Source organism: Melospiza georgiana, chromosome 1, assembly GCF_028018845.1.
Source record: "Melospiza georgiana isolate bMelGeo1 chromosome 1, bMelGeo1.pri, whole genome shotgun sequence".
Taxonomy (NCBI): Eukaryota; Metazoa; Chordata; class Aves; order Passeriformes; family Passerellidae; genus Melospiza; species Melospiza georgiana.
The window spans coordinates 96,905,633-96,928,788 of record NC_080430.1 but is presented as its reverse complement, the minus strand read 5'-3'; the positions used below and the strand labels follow the sequence as shown (position 1 = coordinate 96,928,788).

General features: G+C 39.5%; 1 protein-coding gene across 1 annotated transcript in view; it reads left to right on the top strand.

Annotated features, from left to right (window-relative positions):
- ZNF407 (zinc finger protein 407) overlaps window positions 1–23,156 on the top strand; it is a 332,666-nt gene that overhangs the window by 7,931 nt on the left and 301,579 nt on the right. The window contains exon 2 of the mRNA XM_058028941.1: window positions 18,223–23,052. Within this exon, the coding sequence (XP_057884924.1) occupies window positions 18,267–23,052 (4,786 nt within the window). The 5' untranslated portion in view covers window positions 18,223–18,266. The remainder of the gene's footprint in view (window positions 1–18,222; window positions 23,053–23,156) is intronic.

Below are 23,156 nucleotides of genomic sequence, written 5' to 3'. Positions count from 1 at the left end.
GTCCTATTTACAAGTCCTACCTATACAATGGAAAGAGAATTCCTGTTTACCTCAAATAAACTGTTCTTGTTAACAAGCTTAAACTGTTAATTAGGAATAATATGGCAATGAATACTATGTCAAACCTTTTAGCAAGAATGTGGAGATGCAATATTTAGTTGTTGAGCCTTTTTCTGGTACATTCCATAATGTAAGAATATTGAATATATAAGAGTGTTATATAAGTATATAAGAATATATAAGAGTGTTGTGGTTTTTGCTGTCTCATATATGTATCAGGTTAATAAAAAGTATTTTAGGGAGAAATTATGGCATATAGGTCCTCACAGAAGCAGGTTGATTTCTGCCCTACATTTAGGATGATATCTTGGTGTCCACGTACTGTGATACTGCTAAAAGCCTCTTTGCTGCAAGGCTTCAGATAGATGGCAGACATGTGAAGAACCCTTGTGACTTCATGCTTATGTCCAGGTAGTATTTTTTAGCAGATAAATTATTCTTCTGAAAAAACCAACAGGGATAGCAGTAGTTGCTTTGAGTGTACATTAATGTAATTTAATCAGGAAGGAAAGAAAACCTGGGACTAGAATTTGATGTTATTTACCTGACTATAAATCAGAATATTTCCATTTAGTTTAACAGAATTTTTTCAATTTGTGTCAAAATGATCAAAATCAGAACCTGACACAACCTCCCCATTTTATAATTTTTGCATACAAAACCAAAGAAATAAAATCGGATTTCTAATTTTTTTGTCCAAATCCTACCTCAAAAAACAGATTGGTTCTTGAGTAGAGGTTTTGCAATACAGTGTTGTTACTTGTTGGTACTTGGAACTTGGCAGATATAAGAAAAAAACTACCTTTTTTTTCTTTAGCTGTTTCTCATTAGGCTTTGAGTGTTAAAAATGCAGACTTGTGAATGTGAGTGCCATTCTAAATCTAGGTAGCTCAGAAATTCTTGACAAGAATTGCTTTGACTTCTTTGTAAGTGCCTCTGATATCTGCTGAGGGCTGTATATAGGCCTTGTTCCCTGTCTCCTTTCCTTTGTGTCACCCAAGGAGTTTGCAACAGGGATGGCAACCTGAGGAGGGAGGGGGAGGAAGAGACTGAAGAGAAAGTTGACAAAGGTTTGGCATTGACCTCAGCTGCTCTGCAGCAGGCATCTTGACACAAGGAGCTCCTTCTGTCAAACCCCAAAACATTCTTCTGGGCACAAGGTCATTGGGCACGGAAGGTGTTGTTTGGAGAGGACAAGCGAAAACCTGACCCTGCATTTTGCTACCTCTTGTCAGGCTATTCAGGTTCCATTTCCAGGAAAATAACGTGCTGGTGGAGATGGACTTGCAGGAATGCTTTCTCTTCTTCTTCATTCACATCATCATGATTTCAGTGAAGTGTAATTTTGGGAAAGAGTGTTAAATAAACTTTTATTTCAGAGAATGCCTACCTTTGTACTTTGTATGCCAAGGGTATTTACCCTTTAAAGGGGATGGGTTTCTGAGGAGGTGACTTACAGGCAGAGGCAGTACATTAGGTCAGCTACGATAAAGGGAGAAGTAGGTGAGCTTTCAGGCACACAAGCTTGTCTTTGTATGTGGTGCTGGTACCAAGGTAATTAAAATATATTTATGGGCTCCAATAATATTTTATTTATACATTTGTTGTAAGTACTCAAAGGTCTTTAGTCTTGCCATTAGAGAGTTTTGGGTGGCAATATAAGTGACAGTGGTTCAGTTGATGCCACTGTGGCCATGATTTCATTTTTACTTTATTTTTCTGTTATTTTTCATCCTTGTAAATTATGTTTCTAAGCTCTATGGGATCTGTTTTGAGAGAAAAGAAATACTTCACATAATATTTAAATTTTGTTTGAATAAACCACCTAGAAAGCACAGGAAAAAATGAAAAGGTATATTCCCTAAAACAAAATCGCAGTAGGAATTTTGCATTATAAAAGATGATGTTCATAGTGCTGCATTTGTTTAAACCGTCAGAATTGGAAAGCATAAATAATTACATAATTTCACACTTTCCAGTGAAGTCAGACCCTGATTAAGAAGTTGACAGCCTGAAAGAGTCTGCACTTTGACAGTGATGTCTGTATTCCCTCAATTTGTAGCAACTGCATCTAGGAAAACAAACTGAGCTTTATTCCCTTTACTTTGAATGAGAACCCTTATTGACAAAGGGAGAATATTCTTTTTATTAAAAGTTTTCATACTTTAAATGCACAGATATTTCAGCTTTTCTGCTTTCAGCTAGCCTATATTTTGCTGATACCAGGTCTTTTTGCTGTCTTGGTTCTCACTGTCTTTCAGTATGTTTGATATTCATATTTCTTTTTTATTCCTTCTTCCTTGCTGTGCTTTTTTTCTTCCTTTTCTTAAACAAATAGACAATATGGTAATATGAACTCTAATAGGAAAAAGGCATTGTTTAACTCAGTTGGGGTACTACTAATCCAGTCACCAAATGTAACCATAACACAGCATGCATTTTAATTATTAAATATAATGGAAACTTTGCATTTTAAATCTAGAGCTATAAACCACTTGTTTGAAAATGCACAGTTCAGTGCTATGATTTTAGTTTGTAGTGAATTACAGGGCAGTATTCTTTGATCAGTTATTACAAGTTGAAGATTAGTAGCATTCAGTGCTTGTGTTAATTTTTAGAGTACATATATGAGTCACTGCAGGTCAAACTGAAGCTCAGTCATGTATATTTTTAATGATTTAGTGAGCTGACTGGATCAAGCATTGTTAAAGTGTGTGGCTAATACAGTCATGGCAGTCATTCCAAATAGGGGTAATTTAAAGGCACATTTTGAGGACAATATTCCTCCAAATTTTAGTACTGTGTAAAATATGCTTTAAATTTAAAAACCATTTTGTTGGGGTTTTGCTTCTAGAAATGTTTGTTTGAATAGTTCTTGAAAGTACTCCCAATGATTTTTTTTATGACCTTCCACTGAATAAGAGCAGCCAGGTAGAACAATTAATAAATGTTTTCCTGTGTTTGTTCAATAGATATTTTTGTAATGAATACATTTTGATAATAAATTCTAATAAGTACAGTGAATTCAAATGAAATAATCTCATAGTCGGTACATTTTTTGACATGAAGTATAAAACTATTCCTAGAGTGAATATGGATTTTAGTGACTTCATGAAAGATTCCTAATCCCTGCATGAGACATGCAGGCTCTGTTTTTGGGACTGGTGGACACCAGGTTATGGAGCAGCTGCAGTAGGTTAGAAGTAGGAGGCTTTGCTGGGGTGCTCACACTGCAGATGTGCCCCAGGTACAAGAATGAGGCTTCTCAGGTTTGTGAGCAGTGAATGATGTGTTAGCAGCTCTGCAGAGTCAGTGGCTTTTCTCTCGGTTGCCATATTTAGCAGCTCTTGTTTTCTGGGCTTAGGACTTGTGTTTGCTGTTTTTCTCTAGCTTAGGGCTGTCTCATGCTGGTTGAGAAGCTGACATACCAGGTTGATACAGACATTAATGATTTTGGAATGTTGAATTTTGGGAATTGCAGATTTTGTGCCATGAGACCATCCGATCCCTTAGAGGATCCTTGCTGCTTGGTTCAGCCATTCCTTTCCCTTTTATTTTCTCCTGTTGGTGATCTGACGTAAATTCCATTCACTGGTAACTGATATTGTATTTGCAGCCTTTGCTCTTTGAGTCTCGAGTTTTAAGGATATGTTTGCCTTAGAGCACCAATCTTCTCATTCTTTCTCTTGTTCCTCATTGTTTGTCTCTATTGCAAATCAAGCTATATCAAAATAATGAATGATATCAATGTCTAATAGATCCCTAAAATTCATACTTTGTAGTTCATTTTGTAGTACCTTTTCTGAGTGTGTGGCAGGAGGGTGTGTAGGTAATATCTTTCTGCTGTGTTTGGTTTTTTTAATGCATATTTTGGAAATATCCTCTGCTGTCTGTATGTGCCAGATTAATCTAGTCCACTAAAAGGTCTTCCTTATGAAAGTTTTTTGAAACTGACTACCTTCAAGCCTGAATCACTGTAGAGAACCAATGATTTATAAACATTGCTTATTTGTATTGTTGTGGGAATTGGTTGCAATACATATACATAGTCCTCACGGGCTTTAGTTAAAGAATTGCCAAGAGAGAGACTTTTCTGGTGAATAAACTTATCTGAAGACTAAATAAAGGCTATGTTTGAACACGTGGCCTTGGTGGTCTCCTCTAAGCAAGAGTGCAGCATCTCCTGGGGTACATGGGAGCATCTCTGGACTTCAGGTCTTTGCCAGCTTCCCTGGTGCTCCTGAGACAGTGTCTGCAGGCATCTACCTGGTGTAGCTTGGTTGTTGCTCCTGCCAGCTCATCCAACTCACCACCTGCACTATGAGAACCAATGCAGGGTTTTACTCCTTTGCTGCTTTTTTTCTATTCCTTTCAGACTGTAAAATGGGGACTCTGAAAATAAAGGTAAATTTCGCTGTTGTGCTCCCGGAAAAAGCTGAAAGTAAGATATTGCTAGCAGGAAATAGTGTAGGTTGTAGCTTGCATCTTTAGGTCGTAGGTTGTTTGTCTCTTGTTGCCTTATTTCATGCTTCATTTTGGAATCTGCCATCTTATGTATGAATTGTTTTCCATGCTGTCTTAAATAAGACCCTTTTAATCTTTGTGTGAATTTCTGATGGTTTTTATCTGCCTTTATTTTTCTATTCAGTTTTCATTGCACTGTATGTTGTCCACTCTCCAGTTCTTGAATTCTGAAGTCTTACATCTTTTAATCGTGAGAACCCTGTTTTTACTGGCTGTTTTGTTTATTTGTCATTCTTAAGATGTGCTAATGTGCTTTGTCTTGTCTCTCCTCTGACAAAGGTGATTTTAATGCTGTTTGCTATTCTCACTTATTTTCCATTAGTCCAATTCCCAGCTGTACAGCTGACTTCAGGAGGCAGCAGTAGGATAAGACAGCCATGCCTGGGAGGTCAGGAGCAGCTGGAGGCCAGTACTTGGCTCCCATCTGCCCAGGGGCTCTGGTGCAGCCAGCTGACCATCTCCCAGTGGTTCTTCAGGGGATGGGGTGGGAAGATGGGGGCTGAATTAACAGATGGCTCCTACCAACTGATTTAACTGGCCAAGAGTTAAAATTCTTAGTCTAATTGCTTTGCCCCTTCTCTTCTCTCACATTCTTTCTTGCCTTTCTTCTAAGAAAGATTTTTTTTTAATTTGTAAAAGGAAAAGTATACCAACTTTTACATATGAAGTGGATTTTTACAGCTGAGGTATAAATTCCAAAAACTAGGTGGTTTATAATGGAAACACTTATGAGGGAGAGGGGAGGGCACATTATATAATACATATGTAACCTTTTTTCCCCTCTCTTTAGTGAATAGACCGTTTAAACTAAATTAAGTAAAGGATATAAATTCTGTTGTTTCAGTTTTTAATATTTCATGGCTGATTTTATAGATAAAAGTTACATTTAATAATAAATATGAAGAAGAATTTATTCAGCCTGTTCTGGTTTGATATGGAACAGCAAATCCCATTTCTCTGTAGTTGTAAAGAAAATTCATTATAATGTCTTGGATTGTGAGAGATGTCTTCATTGTGATTAGTTACACTGATAATAAAACAATCTTTTTACAAATGGCACAAGATACATGAGATCTCATGTGTCTGCCTTTTAATAGTATTGAATGTGTGCATTTGCTACCTTTATTCTGTAGTCCTTTAATTTATAACTGGGCACTTTTAAATTCTACAATTTATTAAAAATAATCTAATCTAATTTAATTTTTCTATTGAAGCATTCGGAGAGTGAGTTATTTATGCAACTAAGCATTGTTAATTGTTGAGCTTTCAAAAAATAAACTAACTTTAATTAAAAAGAATTGGGCCTATTTCATTTTATTTAATACTGAATAACGAGTTTAAAACACAGATAGTGGCATGAAGATGCCTAGGTAAAAAGCTGTCTTGATGGCAGGGCCCAAAGAGCGGTGGTGAATGGAGTTACATCCAGCTGATGGCTGGTCACCAGTGGTGTTCTCCAGGGCTCAGTACTGGGGCTGGTTCTGTTTAATATCTTTATCAATGATCTGGACAAGAGGATCGAGCGCACTCTCAGTCATTTTGCAGACAACACTGAGCTGGTCAGGAGTGTTGATCTGCTGGAGGGCAGGAAGGCTCTGCAGAGGGATCTGGACAGGCTGGATCAATGGGTTGGGGCCATTTTGTGAGGTCCAACAAGGCCAAGTGTTGGGTCCTGCTCCTGGGTCATGAAAAACCCCAGGCAGTGCCACAGGCTGGGGCAGAGTGGGTGGAAAGCTGCTGGTGGAAATGACTGGGAGAGCTGAGTGACAGTGGCTGAGCAAGAGCCAGAGTGTGCCCAGGTGGCCAAGGAGGCCAATGACTCCCTGGCCTGTGTGGGGAATAGTGTGGCCAGCAGGAGCAGGACAGGGATTGTCCCCCTGTACTCAGCGCTGCTGAGGCTGCACCTTGAATCCTGTGTTCAGGTTTGGTCCACTCACATCAGCAAAGACATTGAGGTGCTGGGGTGTGTCCAGAGAACGGCAATGGAGCTGGTGGGGGGTCTGGAGCACGAGTCTTGTGAGGAGCTGGGGTTGTGTAGCCTGAGAAAAGGAGACTCAGGGAGACCTTAATACTCTCTATAAGTACCTGAGAGGAAGCTGTGGCCAGGTGGGGGTTGGTCTCTTCTCCCAAGTAACAAGTGACAGGACAAGTGGAAATGGCCTCAAGTTGCACTGGGGGAGGTTTAGATTGGATTTACAAAAAATGCCTTTACTGAAAGGGTTCTCAAGCCCTGAAACCCATGGAAGGGGTGGAGCTTAGCATCCTTGGAAGTATTTAAAAGACATGTGGATGTGGGACTTCACATGTTTTAGTGGTGAACTTGGCAGTGCTGGGTTAACAGTTCGACTTAAGGAACATGGTCTTTCCCAACCTAAACAATTCTATGATTTAGGGAGAGGGAAAATTTTGTGAGAGATTCATTAAAAGGGGTAATAATTTATTTTTTCCATTGTACATGCACCCAATAATACTTAGATGTCCTTAACACAGTAGTACAGAATGAGATTGATGAGAAAAGTATAATGGTTGTAATAAGATCCTTTGCATATTTACATTGCTATGATTTGTGCTGTTACAGCGGTTCAACCAGGGAAATTTTCTGTATTGTTTAGTATATGGAAATAATATCAGATATTAAATCCTGGGAAAGTGGTGCATTTGCTCCAAAACTTTACATTGTAAAATGGAATTGTATTTTGAATTGTAAAATGGAATTGCAGGGTCACTGTTAGAAGTGAATTCCTTTCCTGTTTCATGTAAAAAGAATTTGGTGCTTTAAGATGAGAAAGGCTGCTTAGCTGACAAAACAGAAGTTGCATTTGATTATCAAGGACTCATGGAATTTACTAGAACGTGAAAGTCTGTATGATAGCTCTTGGGGAAAAATAGGATGTGATGCTCAAGTCTTCTAGAAAATTAATGGTGGAACAGCACACTTAATGTTAGGTCTCACTGTAAAAGACATAAACCAACATTTTTGCTCTGTTAACAGTAAGGTTTAATTTGACACTGTTGTCTCTTTTCCATTGATGATAACAGGTAGGAAAAGAGTTAACTTGTAAAAGTTTTTCCCAGGGTGAATACTAGAAAAATGACTGTTGATGACTTAAACAGGTGACTAAATATTCTTTTTACCCGCTGAGAGATAACCAGGCTGTACCAGGACCCTTTACTGTAGGAAGCAGCCCCTTGGACCTGCAGTGAGAGGGGCTGACTCTGGTCTGGGCTGCTGCGTCAACTGAGAGCTGCCAAAACCCCGCTGTTAGGTGGGGGACACATCTGGCATTGAGTCTTGGCTGTGCTTGCTGTGCTAAGTCACCACGTGGGTCACCCATCTTGGGGGCCCTCAGATCCTGTGGGTGTTTGAGCTGAGCAACAGCCTGCTTAGTGATATGTCAATTTGTTCCTGCCAGGAAAGTGTTGGAGCAGGTGCAATTTATTACTCTAGCTTGGTCTCCTGGTACTTGCCCTCGGTTGCTACTGTGTATGTTTTCTTTGTTCATTAAAACCTATTGATCTTGGGAAAGTTTGTGGGATTGATTTCAACTTGGTGTTTTTCAGGGAATTAGTAACATTTTTAGTAATAACACTCTCCTAAAGCATCCCTGAGAGAAAGGGTGATGATGTATTGAGGGAAGACAGAGTCTCTGCAACCAAGTTGCAGTTCTGCCCCAACTCCCAAGGTCCCCTTGCCCAGCCAAGCACTGCAGGGTCCTTCTGTGCCCTCCTGTGATGCCCAGGAGCTGTGTCTGGGCAGGGTCCAGCAGCATCTGCACTCCCTGCCCAGGAATGCCTTGGGGAGCAGAAGGCCATGCCTGGGGCCCCCAGGTTGACCAGGCACATCTTCCTAATCTGTGGAAGAGGAGGGCTGTGGTGCCACCCTGATCACACAGGATGATAGTGGGGTTAGCAGTGGCTCTGTGTGGCTGCTGGGCTCTGGTGGGAGGGAGAGGCTCTGCACACCTTGGGCTCCATTGCTGATATCTCCCATGTTTGATATTGTGGTGCTGGCTGGAGATGGGAGTTTGATTTGATAAACCAACAGCAGAAGGAAATGAGTTGCAGTTTTGTGTAGCTGTTAAACAGTGTGCTTCAAAATAGGAAAAGGATTTCGTACACTTAAGATACCCAGTTAGCAAGGTGCAGCTCTTAGAGGAGAATGAAGCTTCATAATTTTTGTAGATATTAGGGAAGTAGTCCCCAGTGCAACTGTTCCCTGTTGCTATACCCCATTGCACCACTCCTGCAGGAGAGATGAAAATGTTGTCAGGTGATTCCTCGTTTGGAAATGTAGTTGAACACGTGTGCCTCACTCAAATTGTGCTATCACTGTGCACAGTGATGCTTAGGCATATTGCTGGTTCTGGAAGAGAGCTGAGTTTCAGGGACTGGTTTAGGCAAGCACCAAATTTGTTAAGTTGAAACAAATAGACATGGAGGGAAATGGATACTGTTAACAAGCAGCAGCTTTGAAACCTTCATGGTATTTGTTACCAAACTATCAGTAAGTGTGAATGCTTTGGACTAGTAAATGGGGGTTTTATTTTGTAAGTGATGGTGGTATCAATAAGAGGCTGTTCCTTGTCATCAGTCCCTTCCCTCCTTCAGTTCTGTCTGCCTAGGACCCATTCTGAGAAGATGTGGTTTCATCATATGGGCTGCAATAGCAGGTGGAAGGTGCTCTGGCATCCTCTGGCCTCTCTCTCTGGGGTAACCATGCCTTCTCCCTCATTCATCTTCACTCTCCACCTGCTGACCAAGAGTGTGTTTTGCTTGGGAGAAGTGGGAGAGCCTGCTTGGCCTTCATCCTCTTTTTGGTCCTCAGCTGAAGTGCAGGAGGCTTTTGTAGCCATATGGCTTAGTTCTTCTAGTGAAGGGCTTGAGGATGGGGAAAGGAAAAGGCTCCATGCTATGCCATAGTAGTATCCCTTGACTGCCATCACAGGCACCACAGAAGTCATGAATAATTTTTGTATCATCCCATATTGCCAGTGCTTGGACTCACATCGCCGTGGTCACACTGGTATGCCTCCTATTGCTGTCTTATATTGGTTTGTCTCTAGACACAGACAGATGTGTCACAGATGGAAATTAGAATAAAGGTCAATTGGAACCCCTCAACTGTTCTGAGTACAGAACTATGGAGCATTAAAGGTTCTGCAGTGACTGTAGCTGAAGCATGGGTTTGTTCAGCTGAATGCGGGTAAGTTACTTCTGGAGAAAGCCAGGCTTTGCACAGCTAGGCATGGTTGAAGTCACAGTCATGATCATCTAAGTTATTGAGGGAGAAATCCCTCTCTGTGTTGCAGAGGACATGGCAGCACTGTTGTGATTGTTTGCATGTTTTACAGGAAAGCATTAAGGAGAAAAGGTGTGATTTGCCATGCAGCTTTTCCTCTGCATGTTAAGGGTGTACCCTCTCCATAGCTGAGGTCTGTGTACAACTATCACCTTTTTATACTGATTCCTAATGATGGATATTAATTTTCTTTTTGTAGAAGTCCAGTATAAAGATATAAATATAAAGAAGGAGAGGCTGATTTGTTTGCTTTTCTAAAGTGTGCTGGAGAACTGCCTGTGCTGGAGGCGTTTGGGACATCATCTATTACACAGAGCCCTTCTGAGTGCACTCTGGTGTGAGGCAGCCCCCTGCTTCCTCTGTGCTTCTCCCCAACACCCTGTGTTTTATGTGAACAACCCAGATGGAAAATCAAAACTGAAAAAAAGTCCATTGTGTATGTTTTGTAGGACTGAGCTGAAATACTTCCAGTGTGCTCACTTCTTTTTCATTGAAGAGAAAAAGAGGATTTGTTTCTAATAGTTAAATTTTTGATTATCTGTGTGTCTACCGTAATACAGTAATTTGATATAGACATATAAATATGTACATTCTAATAAATATTCTTATTGAATAATATCAGCTGTCATTTCTTTAGATATGCCTACCAATAGAACATGTAAGACTTTTCTGTTTGATCTGCTTTTCTCAGATGGAATGCTATTACTTCCTTGTATGTAGTGGCCACCAGGGGTCATCAGAATGCTTTTATTTTTATTAACATCCCCTTTTCTTTAGAAGCAAATGTACACATTGTATTTTCTGGAAACTTTGTTAACCTATCGCACAAAAGATCCAAAGTCTTTATGTTACCTGTTTAGCCAAAAATTCGTGCAGCTCTTTTCAGCTGAGCTTCTTGAAGAGGCAGCAGATAAGGAAAACAGGGTGAGCTCAAGAGTGAGAAGCATGGCCATAAATACACTGATTACTGCATGCATTCTTCTCTTGATAATTTAACTGGTGATAAATACAGTAGAAGTAGACAACAATATGTTCCAGGCTGTGATGGTAGAGGCCTCTTGTTGCTTTCTGTATGAAATGGCAGTTTTAAGCAAGAGGCCAACAAAGCCATCGTTTTTTGTCTTTTGGATTTAATTTTGAGCAAAGGTTGATGAAAATTTAGTAAGTCTTCACAAATATTAAACACCAGAGTAGTCTTCTAGGGAATTCATATTCCTTATGTTTTTAAAGGAGAAAATAGGGCTTCTTAGGACCAGGTTTCTAGGGTAAAATTTACAAGAGCCAATTTACAAGTAGAAGCCATTACAACTTGCTTTTATCTTTGGCTGCCAAAGTTCAGGAAGCATTTAAGACTTCCAACATTTTTGTCAGGTGTCAGTGATAGTGCCTGTGTACTTCTCTGATAAATTCCAATGTGGTCCACTGTACTTAAGAGGGTACTACAGCCAACAGTACAAAGGGATTCAAATTGCATTTTACTTTTTGTTTCTGTCTACTTTTAATTGGTGTACTTGGTGAGAATTGTATCTTTCACGAAAGCATGTAATTTAGAAAATTCCCACAGAACTTACTAGTGTATGTGGAAAATGGTATTTCTTTCCTGGAATTTTCTTTCCTGGATCTGATAAACTCTCTAAAATGAAGTGTTTTGCGAATACTTAAAAAGTGCGTTTCATCCATCAATATCACAATGCTGTATGAATGCAGTCTTTCTTAGATCCTCAGAAGTTTGTATTGAATGTTCTTATTGCTATTGTTACACATATGCATTGCTCTGTAAACAGAATTCTTTGATTTTAAAATACCAAATAGACCTTCTTAAATTTTCAAAAATTGAAAATCTGGAGGTTATATAACAATTTTTAGGAGATACTAGTGCATTTCCTCTTATACTTTGTCTTGCACGTACATTCCTATTGATTCTGACTGGACTTAAAATGAAAAGTGTATATCTGTGTGTGTCTTTTTTGACTTCCTCTTCAAAGCTGATCTAAATAGTGGTCCCTGCTGCATTTAGCAGCATTTGGCTCTTTTTGAACTGAGTGGATGACGAACTAGGGAGCCTTTGTGTTGCCAGTTTCTGCTCACCTGGAAGGACTCTGGGTGGTTTGGAAGCAGAAACAAGCAGGATGTGGGTCATATTGCAGGTGCATTTCCTGTGATGCCATTACAATTTTTTCTGGTGGCAGTGAGAAAATGGAATTAATGGGTGCAGCTAACTCCCCATTTTCAGTGGTATACAGGGGATGACTATCAGGGGGCTTTTTTTTTGTCACTTGAACTATTCTGGATAGATCTGTGTGGAAATTTCAAAATCTTTAGTCTTGGAAGTCTGCAGCTTATTTGGAAGTCTCCTGTGGAGATTTTGATGTCCTAGGAAAGTGGTGGCTTTGTGTGAAGAACGGGCTCATGATGCAAAGCTCGAAGTCCAGCATTTTTGAGCTGCAAAGGAAAACAAATGTTTGTAATGGATATCACAACATTTTCCTCAAAAGAAAGGTGATCTTTGTTCCATTTCATATTATCTCCTATATTCCATTATTGAGGAGACTGTTAGCTTGGATTAGTCTTTCTGAAGGAAGTGAGGTAACTTTGTAAGGCCATAAGACAGACATATGATTTGATTTAGGAAGGATGTTCTGCCCCTGAGAAGATGCTTGTTTGACACAAAGGTCGTATGTTGAGATGAGTTGTTAACATGCAGTTTTGTGCAGGCTTTTTAAGGAGCTCATTAAAATGATTTTGCTTCATTGCATCCATGATTTCATTGAAAGTATTAATTGTCTGAAAAGGGGAATTTTTACTGGAAAAAAAAATGAAAGTCTGTTTTCCATATGTCACATCCTTTACAAACGCTGCAGATTGGACATTGAATACTTGGAGACAATAGCAGTGTGACTGAGAAGTGCTCTGGAAATTCTAATGCCAGGATTAGCATTAAAAAAAGAGTAAAGTTAGTACTTGTAAATAAACTCTTTTTGTGTGTTCTTCTGTACACATCCCTATGCCTTCTCTTGGCATGTGATCAAAAAGAGAAGTAAATAAAATTGTATTGACCATCAAGTTAAGGAATTTTGACATTTACTAGAGGTTTATCAATCATTGCTAAATTAATTGTCCTTTTGAAATTAATTTAAGATTACTACTTTTTAAATTTCATCTGAGGATTAGAGAAGTGCAGATCTTACACTGGAAAGTGAACTGCACTGTCTCCACCTTTTGGCATAGTAAGACATTATATACGGTTTTTTGGACCAGTGGTAAAAAATTAGAACTCTCAAATCCAATGTTCTCTGTTTTCATCAAAGAAAACAGCTTCTGTCCACAAATGACTTATGCTCGTGTATAGAACTGTAGCAGACACTATGTCAATATACAAAAAAGCTTTGTACGAAGAATACGAAAGTGAGTTGTTATCAGGTAAAAAATGGTGGTGGCTGCTCAAGAAGTGCTATTTTTATCTTTTTTTTTTGTACGAATTTTCTACTTTATAGATAGTGAGATGGTGCTGAATTGTGATTGCGGGATGTCTTTTAAATTAGTTTAAATCTCGAAACAAAAACTTCATGATTCTAATGATTTGGAAATCCCAGTGGATGAAAGGGGAGAATCTTTAGCTATATTGGTTTATGTGATATAGCCAAAGTACTACGTGTCATACACTTGCAATTTAAAAATGTGTGTCTTATACGTTCTGTAAGGATTTGGATAGTTGGGCTGTGCAGATGTAACATATGTAACAAACATGCTGCTTTTGAAGATCTTAAAAACATGTTTCACTTCTTTCAGATATTTAGAGAATTATTGAAGAAAAGCACTATGTTTGAGCACCTATTTACAGAAGAATTACTGAGCTCAGCTTTTTCTGAGCAAAAATTTTGAGGCCACAATAGGTTTCTTTCCAAAACTCAGGGACAGCACGGTGCTGCAAAGAACCTTACAATGCATTAGGTAATGTATGACTGTCTCCAAGCAGAAGAATTTGTTAACCTGAAGCTAATGTGGCAAATTAATTTTTGGTCATATCCTTTAAGGATCTGTTCAGCTATACTTGATTTATATGAACATTAACAAAAGATTTATGTTACAAAAAGTCAACCCACTTTTGAGTTAGAACAGCTTCATTTTGAACATCGAATATGATGTTAAGAGAGCACTGTTTGACAGAACCAGCTTTTAAACTATGGAAATACAAGGATTTGACTGCTGTGTGCTTAGCTTGGGATTGATCCTGTGCTGCAGGTTTCTGCTGTGCTGTGCCTGGCATTACCATTGGCACAGTCCTGGAGCCTATATAAATACATTTTGGTTTATTTATGGAATACTTTAAGTGGTTATGTATTGTTGCACTTCAAGCCCTTGTTACTTGTAAAAATGTTTCCAGATGATGCTTTAAAAGATGAAGGTAGCAGGAAACACAAGAAAGTTTACATCTTGCATTGATTTTAGTCTTGTTGGTCCATGAATAAGGTGGTTCAAGAGCTGATCTTCCCCATTCATACTGCTGTACGAGTTTGGCAGCATTACATTGCTATCAAAAGGCTTACTCAATCACACTAACAAGTAGGAGTTAGATTTAGGCATATGCTTAGGGTGCCATGGCTTCAGAGGGTTACTTGTTACATCTAGAGGGTGTTCTTTGATTAGGTTAACAAAATTCCAGATGCTAATTTGCTTGTGATGATGATCCCTGTGCCAGACTAATGTTTGATCCAAGATTAATTTTCCAAAAAGAAACCCGTTTGACCTTGTGCGGTCACTGGGACTGTCCAGGCTTGGAGTGCTGTTGATGCCTTCTCCAATGCACTGATTCTTCTATATTACAATACCAAATGCAGGATAGCCCTTAATTAGTGTGGTGGCTTTGTTGAGAGCAGAAGTGAATTGGTTTAGGTCGACAGAGGATTAGCACCACTCACTTTATGATCAGCTTGTGCTTCGCCATTGTCCTAGTACCTGGTGACAAGTCTGGGAGAGAGCTTTTGGGGAGAAGCTTACAGCTGAGGAAGCACTACAGGCTCTTTTTGTCTAGAGGCAGCTAGTGGTGTGCTGAATGCCAGAGGAGTGACAGCCATTCCTGCAATATATCCATGCAGGAAGGAGCCCACAGCTGCATTTGGGTGTGGGGCACTAGTCTGCCATCAGGGAGCTGAGCTGTGTGCTACTGAAATTGTGTTAGAGGCATGGCAGTGTGATCTGAGCAAGGCTGTAGCAGGAAGGAACAGAGACTTGGTCCAGTGCTCCAGATCTTGTGTGCAGTGTGGAGAACTGAGCAGAACTCAACAAATTGCTGGTCATGGTACCAGCAAAAAGTAGTGATAGGAGCCATTAAGTGCCTATCAGAAGATGCACTCTTGTCCTACAGGCAGCTTTAAGAGCGACCTAAAAGAAATTGGAGGCTATTTAATTCCTTAGATGAATTAATATTTTAGAGAAACAGCAGCAACTGCCTCATAGTTGTTTTCTTTCATAGAGAATACTTTCTGGATTTTGGTTTCGTGCAGGTGCAGACTCCCATGTAGTGATATTTATATATAACAGATTATATGGAAGTAGGACGGAGGCAAATGTAACTTTGGGAAGGGTGTGCAGGGGTAGACTATTTTCATGGAAACTTTGATGTGTGGTAGTGATGAAGTTGGTAAATGTGTATCATTACCATACCTTGCCACAGGTGGCCTGCTGTGCAGCTGGAGAGAAATTGCCTTGATAATGGTTACTGGTTGTGGGGGTAGGTGTGAGGCTGTTGACTTCATTAGAACTGCCTGTAACTGGAACAAACAGAGTGCAGTCCCACTCTGCATGCCAGAAGTTTGTCATGAAATGACGGCAGAGATAAGGAGTTAGGCAAGAAGTCTGGGGTGTAAGGCATCTTAGCATATTTGTATTACACATGTGATTATTTTAATTTCATACTGAGGTTATTGGTAGCACCCATGAGGTTTATGTTTTGTATTTTTCACTTTTCTAGCAGCTAGTTTGTAGTTCTTACTACAAACAGCTTACAAAGATAAAATAGAGGAAACGCATTTTTTTTCCTAAGTACTAGAAAAATCCATAACTGGTGCAGTTGAGTGGGAGAGAAGGTTGGACACCAGAACTGGGATTGTGATCTGAGCACAGAGCAGGATGAAGTTCTGTTGGAGAGTTACTGAGCAAATGCTGAGAAATGAGGATAAAACTGTAGAGACTGTGTGCAGATAATCAAACATCTCTTTTAGGTGAGCGAGTGGCCAGTGGAGGTGAGCTGAATTTCTGGGGGACTGCCAGAAAAGGCAACCTTTTTGTTGATGGAGAAAATTCTAATTATCCCAGTACAACTTTTGACAGTGGAAATGTTCAATGCCAGTATTAGCTCACTGCTGAAGAAGTTTTCTGGTAAATCTAATGGTTTGAGAGAGAAGTGTCCTATAAAGAAGATGGAGAATTGGTTTGAGATTGCAAATAGTTTTGTACAGCAAAGGAAAAACTGCTGCTCTTCCCCAGGCCATTCCCACAATTGGTGCTCTTCCCACAATTGGTGGTGGGCTGGGAACCTCCTGTGGAGGTGCAAGAAGGCAAAGGACCCACGGTCGCTTGTTTAAGGATGGACTTGTGACACTTGTCACTGAAGTAACTTGATATTTCGCATTATATAAATAAAGCTGTACTGCTGTTAAACCACATAATTTTAATTTGATCTTTTTCCTCTGTATCCCAAACAGATATAACCTATGCTTGTAACCTTTTCTGGGTAAGCTTGCACTTGAAAGGTTTCATCTGGCCCTGCTATTAATTGCTGTAGTGTTTTTGAACATACTAACAGTGTGCTGACTTATACCAGCTGAGAATATAGCCCTGTTTTCCTTCTGACAAATTGTGATAAGTTTCCATCATGGTTTTGTGAAGAAACAAAAACAGTAGTGCATAAGAATCAGAAAGCCATATTTAGGGGACAATACTGTGATCCTCCAAAGGGCTGTTGTGATCTAGAAGTGGTTATTCTCTTGTTATTTAGGTATAACTAGCTTGGTATAAGTTTGGTCAGTGCTTCAGCTCAACGAAAGACCTACAGTTGAAAAACTGTTCAATGTATGAGACTAATGTGCACTCGATTCCCTAGGGACTTTCCACTAATTATTCTTAAGAAGAAAACACTTTTTTACTTCCATGGGTAATAAGTCCAACTGATTTGAATTTATTTTCTGAGTTTAATACTTTCCTACTTTGTCCTCAAATTTAAGCATAATTATTTTTTTACCATGTACTTGAATAGCTTTTTGTACCCTACGTTATCTGTATTAACATTGCAATTACTTAATCTTGTCAGGAAGTACTTACAATTGTGGTCATAGCCTCATTCAATGGGTAACTGAACAAAAAACTGAATACTTGGATCTGCAGCAAATTGATGTTTAAATCATAGTGTAAAGCACATAGATAAACATTTAGTATTTAATCATCTGTTAAAATGAAATGCATTTTCAATTCTCAGTTGCTTCATATCAAAATGAAAAGGTAATAAATGTCAAGATTTGATTTCCCATCCCCATCCCTCTTATAAACTGTGTTGGTAGCATCAGTTTTCTAGTGGCGGCATCTTCTTGGGAGCAAAAGGGTCACACTGGGCAGTTGAGCAAAAGCTTCTGGTAACTGGATTTGAATGGTTAAAGTTTGTGCTGGATCTCAAAGGTGCTGCCCTTCTCTGCATTTTTATTTCATGACTTTCTGTTTCTCCTCCCTCCTCCCCAATTAGGAAACAATGTTTTAGAGGATATTTTAGGAATGATGGGAAACTATACTTGCAGCATATTCTTTTAGAACATGGTTCTATTTCTGTTTTCCCTCTTTCTCTTTAGCAGGTAATCTAAGCAGAGGAAGAAAAGCAAGCTGCATACTTAAAATATTTAACATTTATGCTGGCTTTGTTTTGCTTGTTGTTGCTGTCATGATTATTTCACCTGGGAACGTTTAAATTTGGGAAGCTGATTTTCTAGTTCAGGAAAAGTGAAATATTCCATGACCAGTTCTCTGAAAGCCATTAGTAATTTCTGTCCCAAATATACTTCCAGAAACAAAGGTCATGTTTGTCTGCCCAAGTCTAAAGCATGTAGAAGATTACTCGATTACATAAAAACTATGGGATTTAAGTGTTTGCTCACATGGTGGTCATTGCAGTGAAAGCTCTGTAACTAGAAGGTGCTGTAGATACCATGGTGAAACTGTTGTCTCATATCTTTCATTGTGTCTTTCTTCCTGCCATGATTTAAATTTTCTATATTGCATGGGGTTTTAAAAATTTGATTATTTTAACCTTTAAGTTTGCATAAAAGACTAACAGTAACTCTTTTGTTTTGTAGGTGCTAAACCAAATGATCTTTAATTGGTAATATCACTGTTAAGAATGGATGGGGAGGAAAATAAGAAGAGAGATGATGTTGATGAGAATTTACAAGTTGAGTTGACAGAAGAATCCCCAAGAAATACTTCAGAAGAAAATGCTGGATGTGACTCTTCATCTCAACAGAAAACAAGGCTTACATCAGATGAAGTGTTCAGGGACCTTGAAAAGAAAGAAAAAGAGAATGGCACAAACAAAACAGCACTTTCAGAATCAACCAGGCTGGATGTTGTTGAAGCAGAAAAACCTGAAAATGTCTCCAGGAAAAGAAAGCTGAGTTCTTCAGAAGACATGAAAGATACTGGAAGGAAATTGCAAAAAGTTTTAGCTGGAGAATCATGTGGTACAATACCTGGAACTGTAAAAGAGGAAGGAGTCACCAGTGGTCCTGATAGTGACATATTTAATACAGATATCCTGTGCCTACGATATGATTTCAGATGTGCTGCTGATGATGCCATATTGAAAATTCAAAAGGAAAATAAACATTCACAAGACGTGTCAGCTGCTGTTTCTGATAAATTATATTCTTCAGAAGAAACCAGTGTTGTCTGTACAGGTGGAAACATAGACAAGCACCCTAAAGGCAAAATGAGTGATCAGTGTTTACCTTCCTGCTCTGATAAGGAAAAACATAAACAAGAAAGCCTCTCTAAACCATCCAAAGAGCAAACACATCCTCACTGTGGTTGCATAGGTGAGTGTAGTTCAACGTCACATATGCATGTTAAGCGAGATCGTGAGAAATCCAAGATATTTTCTTGTGATCTTTGTGGTTTTCAGAGTGCTGAAGAGAGTTTCCTAAATTCTCATTTCCTTGGCAAGACTCACCTTCGACGTCAAAATCTTGCTGCACGGGGAGGATTTGTACAGATATTGACAAAAAAATCCTTTAAAAACCAACAATCTACTGCAACCAAAGAGAGGAATGTCAGGGCAAAACCTGGGACCAATAAATTAAGGGCAAGAACTGCTGATGCAAAAGAATTAAGTATTTGCAGTGCACTGAAAGGCTCAAAAGTAAGCTTATCTAAACAAAATGATGGCAGCGAACTTGTTGAAATGATACCATCTTCAAATACTCCCAGTGAAAAAACAGATACTATGACAGAAGAAACATCGCTTTCTTCTGGTACAGAAGGAAATGATAAAGTTCAAACTGAAAAACTAGCAATACCGGGACCATCAGAAAATATTTTGCAGAAAACAGAATCGCTTCCAACTACCAAAAAGCTACTTAACAGTTTACACAGGACAAGGAGATTTGATCAACTGAAACACAAAAGAAATGTTTTCTTGTTAAGGTCTTCATTTGGACAGAGTAGGTGCTCTAGATTAAAAAGGCAGGTTAGAAGAAGATACAGATTGTTGGGGAATAGTAAGAGACCCAAATCTGAAACTCGGAGAGCACATGAAAAGCCTATCTCCAGCACACAGCTTAAACATGGTGAATCAAGCCCTGTGTCTCATACAGAACTAGAAACAGATGCTGAAAGTAATTGCAATACTGTTGCAGAAATACAAGATCTTACTGAATGTAAGCCAAATACCCCTTCTTCTAGCACTGCAGGTGCTAAAGATTCTGAAGTTAAACTTATTGCTGATGATGGTGCTCTTCACACTTGCCTGGATTGTGGTCATGTTTTTCATGACCGAGAAAGTTTGGAAACTCATATTGCAGAGCTTCATACAAAAAGGATCCAGTTTCATAGTCAGATGTGTAGCTATTCCTCTGGAGTCAGGGAAGATGTGAAGCAACACTGTCAGGAGGGTAAACACCAGATGGGTGGTTGTAGCTTTAATTGTCAGCTCTGTTCATTTACCAGCTTGAATGTGGACAGCCTTCAAAGCCACATGAGTGAAGTGCACAAAATGTCCCACAGTTGTCCAGCTTGCGTTCTTTTTTTTCAATTGGAAGAAGAGCTGATAAATCATCAAAAAAATGAGAAACACGGTGGTTCATTATTTCAGCAAGCTACTCCATTGAGTAACAGTGATCAGACCTTGCAAGTGCTACCTTACAATGACTCAGTATCGAACAATAGCCAAAGACTTGCAAAGGAAATGGAAGTGTCAATGCAAGCAAAAATTCCAGACTCTTCCTTCATCAATCATAGAAATGAACTAAAGCATTCTGTTCTGAATAAAACCCAATTTCAATGTAAAAAGTGTTTTTATAAGACGAGATCTTCCACAGTTCTTACAAGGCACATAAAACTCCGACATGCACAAGAGTATCACTTCCTTTGCAAAGCATGTAATCTCTACTCACTGAGTAAGGAAGGAATGGAGAAACATATCAAAAGAAGCAAGCATCTTGAAAATGCCAGGAAAAACAACATTGGACTACGTTTTGAAGAATGTATTGTAAAGGTTTGTGTTGGTGTTGGCGGTATTAAATCAGTGGTGGATACTTCTGTTGCTGGGAGTGGAAGTACAGAGTTGGATAAAGAAATTACAGATGTTTCATCCTCTTCTGTGGAAGACTTATCGAGAAATAAGGAATTTGTTCTACTTGAGCAAAGGATTGGTGAAAATGAATTGGTTTTAGCTGATGCATCCCGAGGAGGGAAGCCTAAAGGTACTATTTCTAGGACATGTACCCATTGTGGCCTTTTGGCCTCCAGTGTTACGAATTTGACTGTTCACATCAGGCGAAAGCACAGTCATCAGTACAGCTATTTGTGTAAGGTTTGCAATTACTACACTGTCACCAAAGGAGATATGGAACGTCACTGTGCAACCAAAAAGCACAAAAGCCGTGTTGAAATAGAAGGATGTGGAAAACAGAACTCGGAGATCATTGTTAGCCCTGAAGGAGGTAATTTTGAATCCGTGAGCAAGAAGATTAACAGCCCCATGACTGCCTTGCCTGAACATGTTGAGGATGGTGGCCAGTCAGATTTGGAAAATTCTGTCTTAGACAATCAGGAAGTTGAGCGAGGAGATGCTGAGTTAAAAGCCACAAGTGCCAATAAGCTGCCAGATATGCAACCTGGAAGGAGTCCACTGAATATAAACCAACATGTGTTGCTGGAACCAGCAAGGGTTGCTCAAGACTGTGACCCAAGCTTCCAGAGGAGAGCCATGGGTGCAAACGACAACAAGTGTGTACACTGCAGCTTCATTGCTCATTCTGCTGCTTCTTTAGAGCTGCACGTGAAGCGAAAACATACAAAACAATTTGAATTCTACTGCATGGCTTGTGACTACTATGCTGTTACTCGCAGAGAGATGATAAGGCATGCAGCAACAGAGAAACACAAAATTAGAAGAGAATCTTATGTTTGTTCTTCTTCTGGGGAGGAAGCAAATGCAGCAAATACCACTAATGAAGGTGCTGCTTTGCCTCAAGAGGAGCACCATCACAGTGCAGGAGAATCAAAATTTAATTTAGATGAAACAAAGTGTGCCAGTGATGCATCAGAAGGTGATCATATGAATAAAAGCTTTACTGAGTGTACTGCCTTAAATAAAAATACATCTCCAGGAATTTCTAAAGATGTCAATTCCCAAAATGCAGTAGGACATGAACTTGATAAGGAGTCTGCAAATGGAGGAGAAAACCTTTATTGTGAAGGATTCCAGCAAACTCCTCAGAAAGATAAAGTTGTTGAACTTGTCAAGGAAGTATCAGTTAAAGAAACAGGTACTTGTGAGGTGCAGAAGAGTAAGCATGGTCAGGAGCTGCTCAACTCAGATGATTATTGCACTGCAGAAAATCAAAATAGATCAAGCCACACAAACTGCAATTCAGAAAAAGGTGTGGAGAGCTTGGAAGAAAGTAGTGAAAACCCAGAAGCAGAATGTAAAGACAAAGACAGTCTCACAAAAAAATCACTGAAGAAAAATATCCCACTTACGCTAAGTCTTCCAGAAACAAGTAGTGCAGTAGAGCAATCAAATTTTACTGGAAACACTGGAGAAGCAGTACAAAATAGACATAGTTTAGATGGTGACAGAAGTTTCAGAGAGGATCCTACTGGGGAGGAGGAAGAAGCCCTTATGGAAGCACAACGTGAAGCTGAAGTAACTATAAATAACAATGTTTGGGAGGCAGATGGCTCAACAGCTGAGGGCATGCAAGAAAGTAGTAATGAGGCTTTAGGAACAGTTATCAGTGCTGATGATAAAGGAAAGGCAATGCAAAATGCTGGCAAGTTTGATTCTTCTATAGTGAGGTTAAAAAGTCATCAAGATGGGGAGGCCACTGACCATTCTGCAGAAGGACAGATGTCAGGGGCAGTGAAAGCTAGTGAGCTCACAGTGACAGCAGACACTTCAACAAGTGGTGGGAAAAAGAAGAAGTCAGAAGGAATTTCCCTTGGGGAATCGACACGTATTCGCTGCGATGACTGTGGTTTTCTAGCAGATGGTTTGAGCGGACTAAATGTTCACATAGCCATGAAACATCCTTCAAAAGAAAAGCATTTTCATTGCTTACTCTGTGGAAAATCATTTTACACAGAAAGCAACCTTCACCAGCACTTGGCCAGTGCTGGGCACATGCGAAATGAGCAGGCGAGCGTGGAGGAGCTGCCCGAAGGAGGCGCAACCTTTAAGTGTTTGAAGTGCACGGAGCCCTTCGATTCCGAGCAGAGCTTGTTTCTCCACATCAAAGAGCAACATGAAGAGCTGCTGCGGGAAGTCAATAAATACATTGTTGAAGACACTGAGCAGATAAACAGGGAGAGGGAAGAGAACCAAGGCAATGTCTGCAAGTATTGTGGGAAGATGTGTAGAAGTAGCAATTCCATGGCCTTCCTAGCTCACATCCGTACCCACACAGGTATGGAAACACTGTCATTGCAATTGGTCTCTTTCAAACAGTGAATTATACCATTGGTCTTTTTCTGCTTGTTAAGCCCTTTTATATTTCTTAGGAACTGGCAT